The 15,538-nt window shown below is 45.5% G+C and overlaps 1 protein-coding gene across 3 annotated transcripts in view; it reads left to right on the top strand.

Annotated features, from left to right (window-relative positions):
* The window catches only part of LOC136011806 (ral guanine nucleotide dissociation stimulator-like 1), a 60,385-nt gene that overhangs the window by 9,902 nt on the left and 34,945 nt on the right, over positions 1-15,538 (top strand). For 2 of the 3 annotated variants that reach the window (XM_065674195.1, XM_065674196.1), the window contains 4 exons: positions 6,719-6,805; positions 7,340-7,441; positions 12,001-12,209; positions 14,245-14,322. In XM_065674195.1, coding sequence (XP_065530267.1) covers positions 6,743-6,805; positions 7,340-7,441; positions 12,001-12,209; positions 14,245-14,322 — 452 coding nt within the window. In that variant the 5' untranslated portion in view covers positions 6,719-6,742. Of the gene's footprint in view, positions 1-6,718; positions 6,806-7,339; positions 7,442-12,000; positions 12,210-14,244; positions 14,323-14,946; positions 15,204-15,538 lie in introns of those variants that run through there. The other variant, XM_065674197.1, reaches the window with a different exon arrangement.

The following is a 15,538-nucleotide window of genomic DNA, read 5'->3' on the forward strand; positions in this document are numbered from 1 at the left end:
CTCATCAATGTTTACAAATATGTAAAGGGTAGGTGTCAGGATGATGGAGCTAGGCTTTTTTCAGTGATATCCAGTGATAGGACAAGGGGCAATGGGTGTAAACTGGAGCATAGGAAGTTCCACGTTAACATCAGGAAGAACTTCTTTACTGTAAGAGTGACAGAGCACTGGAACAGGTTGCCCAGGGGGGTTGTGGAGTCTCCTACACTGGAGATATTCAAGGCCCGCCTGGACAAGTTCCTGTGTGATGTACTGTAGGTTACCCTGCTCTTGCGGGGGGGTTGGACCAGATGATCTTTTGAGGTCCCTTCCAACCCTTGGGATTCTGTGATTCTGTGATTCTGTGATATGTTATAATTGGTATCACAGAAACATGGTGGAATGGCTGCTATGGCTGGAGTGTTGGAATGGAAGATTACAGGCTTTTTAGGAAAGACAGGCCCAGCAGATGGGGCAGGGGAGTTGCTGTTTATGTCAGTGATAGGCTGGAGAGTATGGAACTCTGTGTGGGGTCAGGTGATCAGTCAACGGAGTTTGCGGGTCAGGGTCAAAGGGAGAACAGCAATGGGGGACATTACTGTGGGGATCTGTTACAGACCGCCTGATCAGGAGGACTCTGTGAATGAAGCCCTCTGTAGACAGATAGGAACAGCCTCACGCTGGCAGGCCCTTGTCCTCATGGGGGATTTCAACCGTCCTGATATCTTTTGGAGGGACAGTACGGCCCAGCGCAAGCAATCCAGGAGGTTCCTCTGTTGTGTGGAAGGCAACTTCTTCCTGCAAGTAATAGAGGAGCTGACAAGGAGAGGTGCCATGCTTGACCTCGTGCTCACCAACAGGGAATGTGGTGCACCAGGGCTGCCTTGGCTGTAGCGATCATGAGGCGGTCAAGTTTGAGATCATCAGGACAGTGAGAAAGGGCACGCAGTGTGCTCACTGCCCGGGACTTCCAAGACAGCGGACTTTGGCCTCTTTGGGATCATCGGGTCAGGAGACCTCCATGGGTGGAATAACAAGCTGCTGGGGAAACTTAGAGGGACAAAAAGAGGCTTATGAAAGGCGGAAGGAAGGACAGGCAGCCTGGGAGGTATACAGGGATGTTGTCCGGGAAGCTAGGGACCAGGTGAGGAAAGCTAAGGGCCAGTTAGAATGAAATTTGGCAAGGGATGTGAAAGATAACAAGAAGGGATTCTATAGGTACGTAGCAAATAAAAGACAGACTAGGGACAATGTGGGCCCTCTCCGGAAGCTATCGGGAGAACTGGCTACCCTGGATTTGGGAAGGCTGAGTTTCTGGATATCTATAAATCGATGGGTCCGGATGGAATGCACCCACGGGTGCTGAGGGAGCTGGCGGAGGTCATTGCTGGGCCACTCTCCATCATCTTTGGTAAGTCGTGGGAAACGGGAGAGGTGCCTGAGGATTGGCGGATGGCAAATGTCACACCAGTCTATAAGAAGGGCAAGAAGGAGGACCCGGGTCATTATAGACCGGTCAGCCTTACCTCCATCCCTGGAAAGGTGATGGAACAACTTATTCTTGACTCCATCTCTAGGCATATCAAGGATGAGGGGGTCATTAAGAACAGCCTACATGGTTTTATGAGGGGGAAGTCATGTTTGACCAACCTTACAGCCTTCTATGAGGAAGTGACTAGGTGGAGGGATGATGGTAGAGCGGTAGATGTGGTTTTTCTTGATTTCAGTAAGGCATTTGATACTGTCTCTCACAGCATCCTCATAGATAAGCTAAGGAAGTGTGGGCTTGACGATCAAGTAGTGAAGTGGATCAAGAACTGGTTGAAAGGAAGAAGGCAGAGAGTTGTGGTCAATGGCGCAGAATCTAGCTGGAGGTCTGTGACTAGTGGAGTCCCTCAGGGGTCAGTGCTGGGACCAGTGCTGTTTAATATTTTCATCAACGACCTGGATGAGGGAACTGAGTGCACCCTCAGCAAGTTCGCTGATGACACAAAACTGGGAGGAGTGGCTGACACACCAGAAGGCTGTTTTGCCATTCAGCGAGAGCTGGACAGGCTGGAGAGTTGGGCGGGGAGAAACTTGATGAAATTCAACAAGGGCAAGTGTAGAGTCTTGCATCTGGGGAAGAACAACCCCATGTACCAGTATAGGTTGGGGGTTGACCTGCTGGAAAGTAGCGAAGGGGAAAGGGACCTGGGAGTCCTGGTGCATAGGAGGATGACCATGAGCCAGCAATGTGCTCTTGTGGCCAAGAAGGCAAATGGCATCTTAGGGTGCATTAGAAAGGGTGTGGTTAGTAGGTCAAGAGAGGTTCTCCTCCCCCTCTACTCAGCCTTGGTGAGGCCGCATCTGGAATATTGCGTCCAGTTCTGGGCCCCTCTGTTCAAGAAGGACAGGGAATTGCTTGAAAGAGTCCAGCGCAGAGCCACAAAGATGATTAAGGGAGTGGAACATCTCCCTTATGAGGAGAGGCTGAGGGAGCTGGGTCTCTTTAGCTTGGAGAAGAGGAGACTGAGGGGTGACCTCATCAGTGTTTCCAAATATGTAAAGGGTGGGTGTCAGGATGATGGAGCTAGGCTTTTTTCAGTGATATCCAGTGATAGGACAAGGGGCAATGGGTGTAAAGTGGGGCATAGGAAGTTCCACGTTAACATCAGGAAGAACTTCTTTACTGTAAGAGTGACAGAGCACTGGAACAGGTTGCCCAGGGGGGTTGTGGAGTCTCCTACACTGGAGATATTCAAGGCCCGCCTGGACAAGTTCCTGTGTGATGTACTGTAGGTTACCCTGCTCTTGCAGGGGGGTTGGACTAGATGATCTTTTGAGGTCCCTTCCAACCCTTGGGATTCTGTGATTCTTAATAAGTTCTTTCCCTCAGGCTTCACTTCCAGATGCTCTGGCCACACTACCCAAGTCTGGCAAGGCAGATGCAGGGACTGTGAGAATGAAGACCTTAGGCCCACTGTAGGAGAGGAGCAGGTTTGAAAGCGTCTTAAGAACCTGAACCTGAACAAGTGCATGGGACCTGACAAAATCAATCATAAGTTTGCCGACGACAGCAAGCTGTTTTGTTCGGTTGATACGCTGGAGGGAAGGAGTGCCATCCAGAGGGACCTTGACGTGCTTGTGAGGTGGGCTGATGCCAACCTTAGGAGGTTCAACCAAGCCAAGTGCAAGGTCCTACACCTGGGCTGGGGCAATCCCGGGACACCTACAGGTTGGGCAGAGAAGAGATTCAGAGCAGCCCTGCAGAGAAGGATTTGGGGGTGTTGGTTGATGAGAAACTGAGCACGAGCTGGCTGCAGTGTGCGCTCGCAGCCCAGAAAGCCAACCGTATGCTGGGCTGCATCAAAAGGAGCGTGACCAGCAGGTCGAAGGAAGTGATCCTGCCCCTCTACTCTGCTCTCGTGAGGTGTGTGTAGAGTTCTGGTGTCCTGAACACGAGAAGGACATGGAACTGTTGGAACAAGTGCAGAGGAGGGCCGTGAGCATGATCAGGGCACTGGAGCACCTGCCATATGCTGAGAAAGTGGGGCCTGTTCAGGCTGGAGAAGAGAAGGCTGCGTGGAGACCTCATAGCAGCCTTCCAGTATCTGAAGGGGGGCTATAGGGATGCTGGGGAGGGACTCTTCATCAGGGAGTGTAGTGATAGGACAAGGGGTAGCGGGTTCGAACTTGAACAGGGGAAGTTTAGATTGGATATAAGGAGGAAGTTCCTTCCTGTGAGGGTGGTGAGGCACTGGAATGGGTTGCCCAAGGCAGCTGTGAGTGCTCCATCCCTGGCGGTGTTCAAGGGCAGGCTGGACAGACCCGTGGGTGACATGGTTTAGTGGGAGGTGTCCCTGCCCGTGCAGGGGGGTTGCAACCACGTGATCTTAAGGTCCTTTCCGGCCCCGGCTATTCTATGATCCTTCTCGTCGTGCTCGTGCACATCCACCCGGCGGAACCGCGCCGACGACACCGTCTGCTTCGCCGTGGCCACGGCGCGGGCCGGGGACGCGCGCCCGGCACAGTCGCGCAGAGGCAGAGGCTTCCCGGGGTGAGGCGGTGGGCGGGGCGGCATGTGAGGCGATCTGCCATTGGTCGGCTGCCCGCCGCGAATTGTCTGAGGGCGCGTTCCGTTGCCGTGGTGACGGATGCGGGTATCACCGCCGCGGCTGTCAACAGGCTCAGTCCGCTCTCGACGCGGTCCAGGTGCCTCCGGTCCCTGCGGGCCTGCGGCGGAACATGCCACGGAGGAGCAGGTTCCCCAGCTTCCGTCGTGCTTTCAGGCGGGTACGAGCCAAACAGGACCCCGACGCCCTGGCACAGCCCCGGCGGGGAGGCACGAAGCGGGGGTCGCACAACGTAGGGCCACCGCAGCGTGTGTCCCACGGCTGATGGGTTGCTATGAGGTGTAAAAAGCAAATAACGTTGGCTTGATGTTTCTGGTCGGAAGACAGTAATCACCCCGCTATTGTAGCACGCGGGGCTTCTTGTGGTGTTGACGTTTAACATCCATCCCAGGAAGAGATACAGGCTCCCAAGCACAACTACATGCTGGGCAGAGGCTGGATTGAGAACAGCTCTGAGGAGCAGGACTTGGGGGTGGGGGTCTTGGGGGGTGGTTGGTTGCTAAGAAGCTCCACATGAGCCGGCAGTGTGTGCCTGCAGCCAGAAAGCCAGCCGTGTGCTGGGCTGTATCAAAAGGAGCGTGACCAGCAGGTCGAGGGAGGGGATTCTCCCGCTCTACTCTGCTCTCCTGATACCCCACCTGCGGTACTGTGTTCAGCTCTGGGGCCCCCAGCACAAAAGGGACGCAGACCTGCTCGAGCAAGTCCAGAGAAGGCCACAAAGATGATGCTGGAGCAACTCTTGTAAGGAAACAGAGTTCAGGTTGTTCAGCCTGGAGAAGGGAAGGCTCAGGGGAGACCTTATGGCAGCTTGCAGTGCCTAAGGAGACCTGCAAGAAATCTGGAGAGGCGCCTTTGACAAGGGCATGTACTGATAGGAGAAGGGGGAGTGGTTTTAAACTGCAAGATGGCAGATTTAGATGAAATCTCACAAAGAAATTCTTCACTGTGAGGGTGGTGAGGGACTGGCACAGGTTGCCCAGAGAAGCTGTGGATGCCCCATCCCTGGCAGTGTTCGAGGCCAGCTTTGATGGGGCTTGGAGCAGTCTGGTCTAGTGGAAGGTGTCTCTGCCCGTGGCAGGGGGTTGGAACTGGGTAAGATTTAAGCTCCCTTCCAACCAAAGCCGTTCTAGGATTTTATGATTTATCAGATAGGGCAGAATGAGTAAGGAAGGAACGAAGACGTACGAAGGAAGTAAGTAAGAATGAGTAAGTTTCTCATTTAAGGAAGATTTTCTTAAAGGGCACCATATTTGTTGTTCACCTAGGTGGATTCTAGGTTGTCAGCAGTGGATTCTAGAACAGTTCTACCTCTCTTACATTGTAAGATTCTCCGAAGAATGTTTTGAGTTTCCAAGCGGGATCTGAAGTGAAGGGTGTTTGATGGCACACTGGGAAGCAGCCCCTGTGTTTTTTACTCAGATACATAATAGCTGTGACTACAGGAAGAGTAAAAAAGTAACAGAAACACTGGCCTCTGCCAGATTAACCATTGTGCTTATTCATGATTGATGTTACCTGGGAAGGAACCCCTGTCTCCCGTGGGGAGCGACATGTCCTTGACTTTAGTTGCCCCATTCTTTACGACCTGTAGTATAATAACAAATATATTGACTCACAAAGTGAAAACAGTGCTCAAAAGGACAGGAACATTTTTGCTGCTTCAAGTTACACTCGGGCTGTGTAGACCTGTGCTATCTACATTATCCTGTTATATATTTCTTACTATTAGAAAGTTACAGAGCTTTGTGAGGTTGCTCTAGGCCAGCAGCCCTAGGGAAACAGTACACACACAAATGCACGCATATCTTTGTGTCCGTAATTCCCCCGGTTATAAAGGAAGCAGCTGGTGGGATAGCAAGTTCTGAGGGATCTTCAAAGTGAACATTAAATACCTGAATGAGAAAGAAAGTCTTTCTCTCTCTTTCTTTCTTTCTTTCTTTCTTTCTTTCTTTCTTTCTTTCTTTCTTTCTTTCTTTCTTTCTTTCTTTCTTTCTTTCTTTCTTTCTTTCTTTCTTTCTTTCTTTCTTTCTTTCTTTCTTTCTTTCTTTCTTTCTTCTATCAAAATGCGGCACTTTGTCTGGTCTGGAGGGTAGGAATATGGGTTTTGGAAAGCTCATATTTTGCAATAGGTGAAAGACAAGAGTAATAAAAACATAAAGGGGAAAAGACTGGAGATGACTTAGGCTGGTAAAAGCATTTGTGGCTCCCGTAGCAAAACAGGTTACTTCCAGAAACGTGTTTAACACCCATTTTCTTAACGTAGAGCTGTGCTGATTGAGGAAGTCTTAGCACTGCACTTACATATGCAGCGCAGTCAAGAGGGAGAAGTTGATATGCTTTCTAGCTTACTGGTTTAGGCCACTGCAATAGCAACACTTCCTCTAATGTCAGAGAAAGCAGAAATTTAAGGGATCTAGGAAGAGAGCTTGGGTGTATGTAACCATGCCACTGGCTGTGTGTGGCTGGCACTGCATCCATTGAACATCACTGAGCAGCCTCCTTGTCTGTGTAATGATCGTATCCAATTGTTGTGTTTCACAAAAGGGAGAGAGATATAATGGACATTGAAAACAAATGTATTGCCATCCACATTTCAAAACTGCCTTTCTGCTTTCTTCAAACAGTTCCTGGATTTCTCTTTGAAATGCATGTGCCTTCAAGGATGCTGTGGAAGAGAAAGGGGAGTCTCACCAGAGATGTGCCAAGAGAAGGCAAGTCACTGGTGTACAGACTGTTGTATATGACTGTGGGATATTTTAGAGGTGGAGGAGATGCTGTTTTCTCTTCTCTTCTCTTCTCTTCTCTTCTCTTCTCTTCTCTTCTCTTCTCTTCTCTTCTCTTCTCTTCTCTTCTCTTCTCTCCTCTCATTCCTCTCCTCTCCTCTCATTCCTCTCCTCCCTTTCCTTTCCTTTCCTTTCCTTTCCTTTCCTTTCCTTTCCTTTCCTTTCCTTTCCTTTCCTTTCCTTTCCTTTCCTTTCCTTTCCTTTCCTTTCCAATTTCTTTTCTTTTTCTTTCTATCCCCTTTCCTGATAGTCAACAGATTTCTATGGTGTAAGCATAGTGTAGCAGGGCCAGAAAAGGCATGCGTGCAATGTATCTGTAACCAAAGCAAAACGGAGCACGGCAGAAGGGAAAAAGAAAGTTATGTTTGTAAACGGAAAGTTTGGAGAGCTATTTAATCGAATAGTTAATTGTCTTGTTATTGAAACTGAAGCGTAATTTCCTTCTTTCCCCTTTTCCGGCAGCACTCAGTTGAAGACCAGAATGAGGAGGGTGCTCTTTCCTGTGCCACCCCGGAAAGAGCGCAGATTGAGGAGGCTCCTGGCCAAGAAACAGCATCACTAGGGGTGAGTAAAGCCGGCACAGTGGCATTTTGGAAGGCTGCTCATGGACTGCGGACAACTGAAGTTGTCTGCCCGGATCATCTGAGGGACCTCTCTCCTTCTGTTGACTCCTCCTCTTTTCTTGATGCGTAAAAAGGATCGCCTTCACCTTTGTCAGGCCAAGTCCCCAGCTGATATGAAATGTCCTTGCTTCTTTGGATAATACTAAATTGAAATGTGTGTGTGTGTGTGTGTGTGTAAAAGGTGGGAAAATCAGTCCTTTCACTGAAAAAATCAGTAAGCTCCATCTCCCTGTCTCCTCCTTTCTATGCATGTTTGCCTGTTCCTCTGTGAAGAAATCATAAGAGAAAGGAACAGAGTCCCTTTGTTTACAAACAGAGCAAAGTGAACAGGAGAAGCAACTTCCGCTTTGTTAATAATTTACAGAGCTGTGGGAAAGTCCGGGAAACTCCGTGCGGCTTAAGACGATGCAAACTGCTGCTGACGGGGAAAGGCGTGATCTGCAGATCCCCTCCATCACTGGTGCAGCAGTAGTGTTTGCGTGGAAGGTCTGGTGGTTAAAGGTCGTGGCAACCGGAGAGGAACTGGCCCATCCAGTTACTGCAGAGCAGATGGGAGGGATTCCCCATTGCAGGGAGCTCTTACGCAAACACTAATGGGTGGGACAGCGCAATGAACACAGGCTGTCCCAGCAGACTCGGGCCTCTCTTCAGCGCAGCACATACGGGTGTGCTTCCTCTGGCCCATCTTAAAAGCAGAGGCGAACCGTTTCCCGGCTTCCACACTGGGGTCTTTTTCTGCGTTTATTGCGTTACTTGCTTGCATGTCGATACTCAACCCTGGGTGGCAGAGACCATTTCTACAGAAACAGCAATCAGACATCATTCCAACGCTTCCCCCCTCCCTCCTATTTTCTTTTTTTCAGCGTAAGAATTTTAACGTTACAAAAAATTGCAGCCACTGAAGAGGGAAAGACTTTCCCTAGTACTGTAATGGTACTGCTTTACAAAAGCTGTCTAATTTTTGTATTTGGTAGTTCAGCTGAGCTGTTGTATCTTTTCTACAGTGTTATGGTGTGCTGTTTCATAGCCTGACTGTGTAAGAATCTTAAATTCAAGTGGGGGTATGAAGTTTTTGAGAGTGTAGGTAGCTAAATCAACATGGATGTGTGTTTGTGGAGATCGGGAGGATCCGGGGAGTTGAATTTTGCACTTTCATCCCTTGCAAGTCAATACAAGTCCTTGCAAACGTTTTCGGTTTCTACCGAGAGAAAAATATCAACTGCGGAATAAATCTTCAAAACATTCTCAGGTAAATCTTGTTGCATACAAACACCCTCATTTCAGCAGGGGCTGTAGCGATAGGACAAGGGCCAATGGAAGAAACACCGTCTCTTTGGGAAGTAAAGCTGGCGCAGCGGCCTTTTGAAGGCTGCTCATGGACGTGGGAGCCTGCTCCAGGGAGCTGAATTTCACGTGCGTTGTTAGGATGCTGACTTTCAGCACTGGCTGCTCTCGCTATTTAAAAACCAGCAAAACACTGAAGTTGTCTGCCTGGACATCTGGAACATCTGCTTGTGTTGACTCCTCTTTTCTTCATGGGTAAACAGTATTTCACCGGTTATGTCCATGGATCAGTTTATTCTTAGTCCAGCAAAAGAATCTTAGCTTAGAGCCTGAGAAGCCGAACATCTAACAGTTATTTCAAGCTGTGCCACGGGTTATTTTCTCCTGCTGGGAGCAGTTCTCAGGTCTCCCAGACAAATAGTCATGGTATTTTGACTAATGAAGGGATCTCAGAAGTTAGCAGAACGTTCCCCAAAACTCGAAGGAATACGGGTTTGGGTGTTTTCGTTTTGTATTGCTTTCTAAGCCGGATGAGAAATTACGGGTCTGTATTCCTGCAAGAGTTACAGCTCCGTACTGCTTTTCAAAGGTGTATTTTAAAGCACGCACAGACGGCTTCAGCAGTGAGTAAAATAAGCTTAAAAGCATACGTGCTGAATGTGGCATGCTGCTGAGCGCCTTCAGCTGTGTCAGGCCAAGGCCCCAGCTGATGTAAAATGTCCTCACTTCCCTGGAATAATTGCCGCTGTGGCAGTATAAGCCCGATCTTCAGGAAGTAGCTATAACTTTCATTATTATTTAGTTATGTTTGTGTATTTTCTTTGGTATCAGAGACAAGAATATAAGAACTCGGCTTGATGTAGTATCCAGGTTGGTATTTTAAACTGTTATATATCTGCCCTGAGGTTTTTATCATGCCAGTTTCTTGCAGAGTTCCATGACATGGAGCAGTACAGCAGTGCTGAAACCAAAGTCACGAAATACACGCATTTCCTGTCCTGCATAGAGATAGTGCTTAGAACCTCTGCTTCCCATGTTTTTAATCAGGTCAGAGTAGAACTGAAATCTGTTTTCTGTGGGGGGCACCACTGGTCCTGGAAGCTCTGGGTTGCTGCCGTGAGAGGTTATTTATTCCGTAAGAAGGGAAAGGAAAAGGGTGGAGGTTTGGAAATCCGGGAATACCCCTAGTTGTCAGATGATAGGAAACGTCATGAAGCCGTTCTGGCTTCTGAGATTGGTGCAGTCAACATGCAGAATTCTGATTTTTCAGCAGCATGCAGAATGAGGAAATGTGAAGGCCTGTGCTAGAGAGCCTGTGTGTGTAGGGAAGCAATATCCAAATAATAAGGGTAAAATGACGGAAAAATCTCATTCCTACGTTCAGAAGGTTTAAGGTTATTTGCATTTTCACAGTCAGGCAATCAGTGAAATGAAACAGTCATTCTTGGTTAGAGTTCCTTATTTTGAATTAGATTGTAAGTTACTGCACTTTAGGCAGTTTTATTCCAGCACAGGGTGTCTGTCCCTGAAGTTAATAAAAACAGCTAGAGTGGAAAACTCCCCATCTGGAAAAGCTGTAAGTTTCCAGGAAAGCGAAAAGCTTTTGAAGATCTGTCAAAATCAGTAGAAACTGTGTTGCAGAGAGACGAGTTTCACTATCTTGAGACTACGTTTGCGGAATTCCGGAATAAAACAAGTCTTTACTAAAGTGGTAATGTTTTAAATGACTAAGCCTGAAGAATGTTTGGTATCTCATTTACTTCTTCTTCATCCCAGTTGTTTTCTTTCAGTACTTTATTCCAGTCTGCCTAATGAAAAACTATTACATTGGTTTCATTCCACAATTCTTGCTTTCAGAATCTCAACAGATAATATTTGCATTGGAAACAAAGTGGAAACCAGTGGGGTTTTTTGGTAAAAGCAATAGTTTTGAGTGGTATTTATGAAGTAGTGGCTGCAATTCTGTATGTTTCTATTTGGGCAGCAGCCTTCTTTTGTACTGTTCAGAATTTGAACTGTCTTCTTTGGCTTTTTAATCTTGAGTCTCTGCTCCCTCGTGCTAGGATGTATCGTTAATTTAGGAGATGGAAGAGTTTCTAATTTGTAATCCCACTGAATGTCACCAGGTAGCGTTTGTACCTTTGGCCCACGGGGCTGTGGAACACAGATCTGTGTTATTCGTGCCATGTATTTGTATCAAGGCAAAAGCGCAGATGCGTCACGGCACATTTTCCTCAAGCTGACGATGTAGTACATCGGTCGCTAAACAGCAACAGTGGGAGGGGAACTGCACACCTCCCCCATGCTGCCTCTGTAGAGTTCAGCCTTTCCTACATCAGTGGTCTGAAAGTTCCTTCCCAGAGACAGCCAACTCAAAAGGTAGAGAGGAATTTTCTGTTAGGCTGCTCTTGTTGATGTTTTCATTTATAATCCCATTTTTAAAGCTTTTTTATCACACCTACTTAACAAATAAGTATTCAAACTACTCACAAAAGTCATCTTCGGAACTGCCCTCTAAATAGTGGTAGAATTGAAGGGAATGTTTCTAGCTGCTTCAGACTTAAAGCAGGATGTAAGCCTTAAAACCAACTGCTGTTGAAAATGCACACCCCCCCCAACACCAAACCCTAGATTTGTTGACAAATATTGTACCTCCTGGAAACCGTGAGAGAAAATGGAAATGTTATAATGGCACGTCTGCAAGATGACTTTGATAAACTCCTTGCAAAAGTACGATGAAATGTTTCGCATCCGGATGTGTTCATGACCTTACGTTCTGTGTGGTGAGCCAAAGTTGGTACTTTCAGCAAGGGAATCACAAGTGCCGATGCTGCAGTTGTGGTCAGTTGTCATGTGTATTCAGAAGTTAAGTGAGACACTGGATTACCGCTGTTGTTCTCTCCAGTAATATTATTCTTTGTGGGATAATGGATATTCTTTTAGATACTAATACACGGTAGGATCGTAAGATAACTTGATAGCAGTCAGGCTATACAATCTTAGGTGGAGCATGCCTGAGAAGTATCTTAAACTTACTAAAAGTGTCTGTTATTTGATAGAGCATTTGGTGTTTGGAGAGCCAAAATAATTTAGTAATTAAAGATGTACTTATTCCTGTGAAAAGATGGAATTTAGTCTGTGTTTCATTGTGAAAGCCTGCACAGGCGTCTGACTTGTGTCTGATTGTTGTGCTTTGGGTTTTTTTCGACTTTTTAGGTTGAAGAAGACCGGTTACCTCAAGAACACACTGTCAGCCATTATGATACATGCAAGATCAGGACTATAAAAGCTGGAACTTTGGAGAAGCTTGTGGAGAACCTTCTGACAGCTTTTGGGGATAATGATTTTATCTACATCAGTATCTTTCTGTCAACATACAGGGCTTTTGCTTCTGCTAAGGAAGTACTGGAAATTCTCCTTGACAGGTAAGAGCCAGTACAATGAATGAAAACTAAGCCATTGTTTACATGATAGGTGGATGTTGTCAGGAATTCCTTCCATTACATTTAGTGCGCATGAACTTACTAACCTGATGGACAGATGTCACTAATACTGCATCCAAAAAATTTCAGAACAAGATTGACAGCTGTTCTTGTACCGAGCAGTGAATGCTCTTGTTGTGATTCACTGTGACCACCAAGGGATCGAGGTGTTATTCAGCATGTTTAGAAGTGGATTCTTACTTTATTGTCAGTTTAGCTAAGCATATTTTTTTTCAGATGTTTGGATTAACTCTGTGAAATCTCAGTGGCAAAATGGCCTATCCTGTACATACATCAATTTCTAAGGATGCATTTTAAGAAGCCCTTAAAACCTACTCTCATACAGCTGCTGTCTTACAGGACCAGCTGGATTGCTTCAGGATGACTGAGAAGAATTTGGACACTTCAAAACATGTGTTTGCAAGTTTTTGTGCATGTTATACCTTCCCTCCCCCCCGACAGATAAAATGATGAGATTTCCAAAACAATCGGAACAAATAATTTTTGTTATGTCTGCCTTCAGTGTAGCTGGAGATTCAAGATCTGGTTTTAAATGAGCTGTTTCAGATAATGCAAGTGGTTTTAGCACAGTACTCAAGGCTAAGTAAGCCCAAGCTGACATCCTTATGACTGTGGCTATGTTGCTCCTTTCAGACTTGTTTGCCTTTATTAGTTTGGGTTTACTTTACAGTGCACTCTTATAATATGCAAACCCTTGATCTTTCTTTGCCTCAGCTTCCCCATCACAGTGGATATATCCAACATTAAGACCTTGTCATAAGACTGTTGAAACCTATGTTCTTATTTTGAAGTATTGTGGAGTTCTGAGATTGTTAGCCGTAGCAGGGTAGAATATCAATATGAGGGTGGTGGATGGTGGTGCTAAAACTTGTTCTTTACAGTTCAGCAAATCTGGTGGCGAGAGCTTGAATTCAGTTACACTGGTTGGCTTTCTCTACAGATCTGGGATTCTTAAATAGGAAGCTTTACTTCAGACTGATATTCTAGAGGAGCCTAAAACTACCACATTTTTATAATTTGAAATACTTTGGATGAATTTGTTACAGTTCTCACATGAACCTTCAGGGCGGAAACAGACAGCCCACTATGTTTTCTCTATCTGATGTTACTAGGATGTTGTAGCACAAATACTTGTTCTCCGGCTTATTCAGATTAATCGCAGGTGCCTGACACAGTTAGTTGAGCACAGAATGTGTAAAATCAGCTTGCCTTAATCTCTTCTATGTGTAATTGTCCACCTTCATTAAAGCTGCTTCTAAGGAATCATGAAATTGTTTATGGAGCTGTATATCTGAAACAATGGGCACTCCCATTGAAAACGAAATCCATAATACTGCTTTCAAGGCACATGCACTTCCTATGAGATAAGAGATTCTGCTTCATGCTGTTGGAGTTGAGTCTATGGTTTCTTCTTCCCAGTGGCATTTTCACAGTGCCAGGGGCCATTCCCACTCATAACAACTGTATCAGTAGTTTTGGCACAAGTGGGCACTTGCCACCTGGAAAACTTTTGCGTGAAATAACAGTTGGAGTTAAAAGGAATGACAAATACTAGAGAAACAGAAACTGTGTTGGAGAAGGTGGTTGTGTTATAGCCTCTCTGCACACTGGAGTATTGCTCTGGGAAAAAATGCAGTGAAAAAAGGCAGAAAGGGTCCTGGAGCTCTGAGCAAAGAAACTGTTTTGGTTGATTCCTCGTGTCTGCAGGCTGCTTTCTCTAAATTAACAAATTAGATTGGAAGACACTGGCTGTCTCTCTAAGATTAATTTTTTTTTCCCCCTTCAAAATGAAGTAATCTTCAAACTCCTTACTTTTGCCCAACTGTTAGATTCTGTATTTTTATTTTGAGCTAGAAAAGCTATTTAGCATTTATGATAATTGTGTATGAATTATGCTATTTGAGATTTTGCTTTGATGCAGTAGAGGTTCCTCTAAACACCCATCTCATTTTTTCAGATATGGATCCCTGGAGACCCCAAGCTTTGAAGAAGTTGAAAACGAGAATTCCTCTGAATCCAAAGCAGTTGTCAGGATGTAAGTGTAGTTTTGCCCTGCACAGCGAGCTCTAGTCGCAGTTCGATATTGGAGGAAGATGTGGGCAGCATACCATTTGTTTCCTTTGAAAATTCTCAGCACTGTTTGCTTGCTTAAACAAGCTTGTGTAAAGGCCAAATATCATTTGTCTCAAAACACATCCAAAATTATAACCCAGAAATCTTTTGATCCTTTGGCCCTCATGCCTTTCATGTCTGAATCTGATACCTGTTACTCAACTACTTATTTATAGAAAGCTCAACAATGAAGTTGTCAAGAAAGTAATCTGTCAGGTGTATGCTTTAACAGATGCTGTATAAGTGTGAATTCTCTTTCCTGCCTTAAAAATTTCCATTGCTCTCAGTTGCTCTGGCTATTTCTGTCTTACACATGATTAATGGTACCTGGAAAAGAAGTTGGCTTTGTAGTCCTGTTGTGAAACATGTAGTTCAAGTAGTTCATGTTTTGTCTTGTCTGGGATAATTCCAATATAATTGTGTTTACCATCTTTTCTCATAGAACGGAAACATGACACAGTTTTGCTCTCAGTATTATATGACTTGGAGAAATAAGAGGAAAGAGCACGAAAGCTGTGTTATTTCTTGCCAGTAACTCTGTATTCCTCAGAGAAAAATATCTCATGGGGAAGCCTATGGTCTGTAGCTAGAGGTCTGCATTTATCAGACTCCTGTTAACAACAGTTCAGATGCTTTAAAAACCCATTTGGGGCATTAGAAATAGGGATGCAACTTAAAGCATTTCCACTGTTTTGACACAAAAAAGAAAACTGCTACAGAAGTTAAAAACAACTGTAGGAAGAGGATTTATGGCTGCTCAAATATCCTTTTTAAATAAGAGATGGGTTTTTACAAAATCTTAAGGTACGTATGGGAGGAATATCATGTTGTATGTGGTATACTGTAAGCCCACAGGTTACTACTTTCTGTATTGAAATTCTCTGTGCTTTCTGTACTTGTATAGATTTGTGATGAATTTTGAAACAAAAAATGCCTGATATAAGTTTTTGTTTTCTGTTTTGGTATTTTTTTTCCCCTTTTTTTCCTTAATTAGTGTTTTACCTCATGCTCTTGTAGCTCAGAACCTGCAAGTCCTACACTAGGGCTTGAGGACCCTTATGGCACAGCCGCATTTGAGAGACTTGTGGGAGCTATAAACCTATCCCGCTGTTTCCAAATTTGAGGTCCAAGCCAGCAGT

The sequence above is a fragment of the Lathamus discolor genome, chromosome 3 (assembly GCF_037157495.1).
Source record: "Lathamus discolor isolate bLatDis1 chromosome 3, bLatDis1.hap1, whole genome shotgun sequence".
Lineage (NCBI taxonomy): Eukaryota > Metazoa > Chordata > Aves > Psittaciformes > Psittacidae > Lathamus > Lathamus discolor.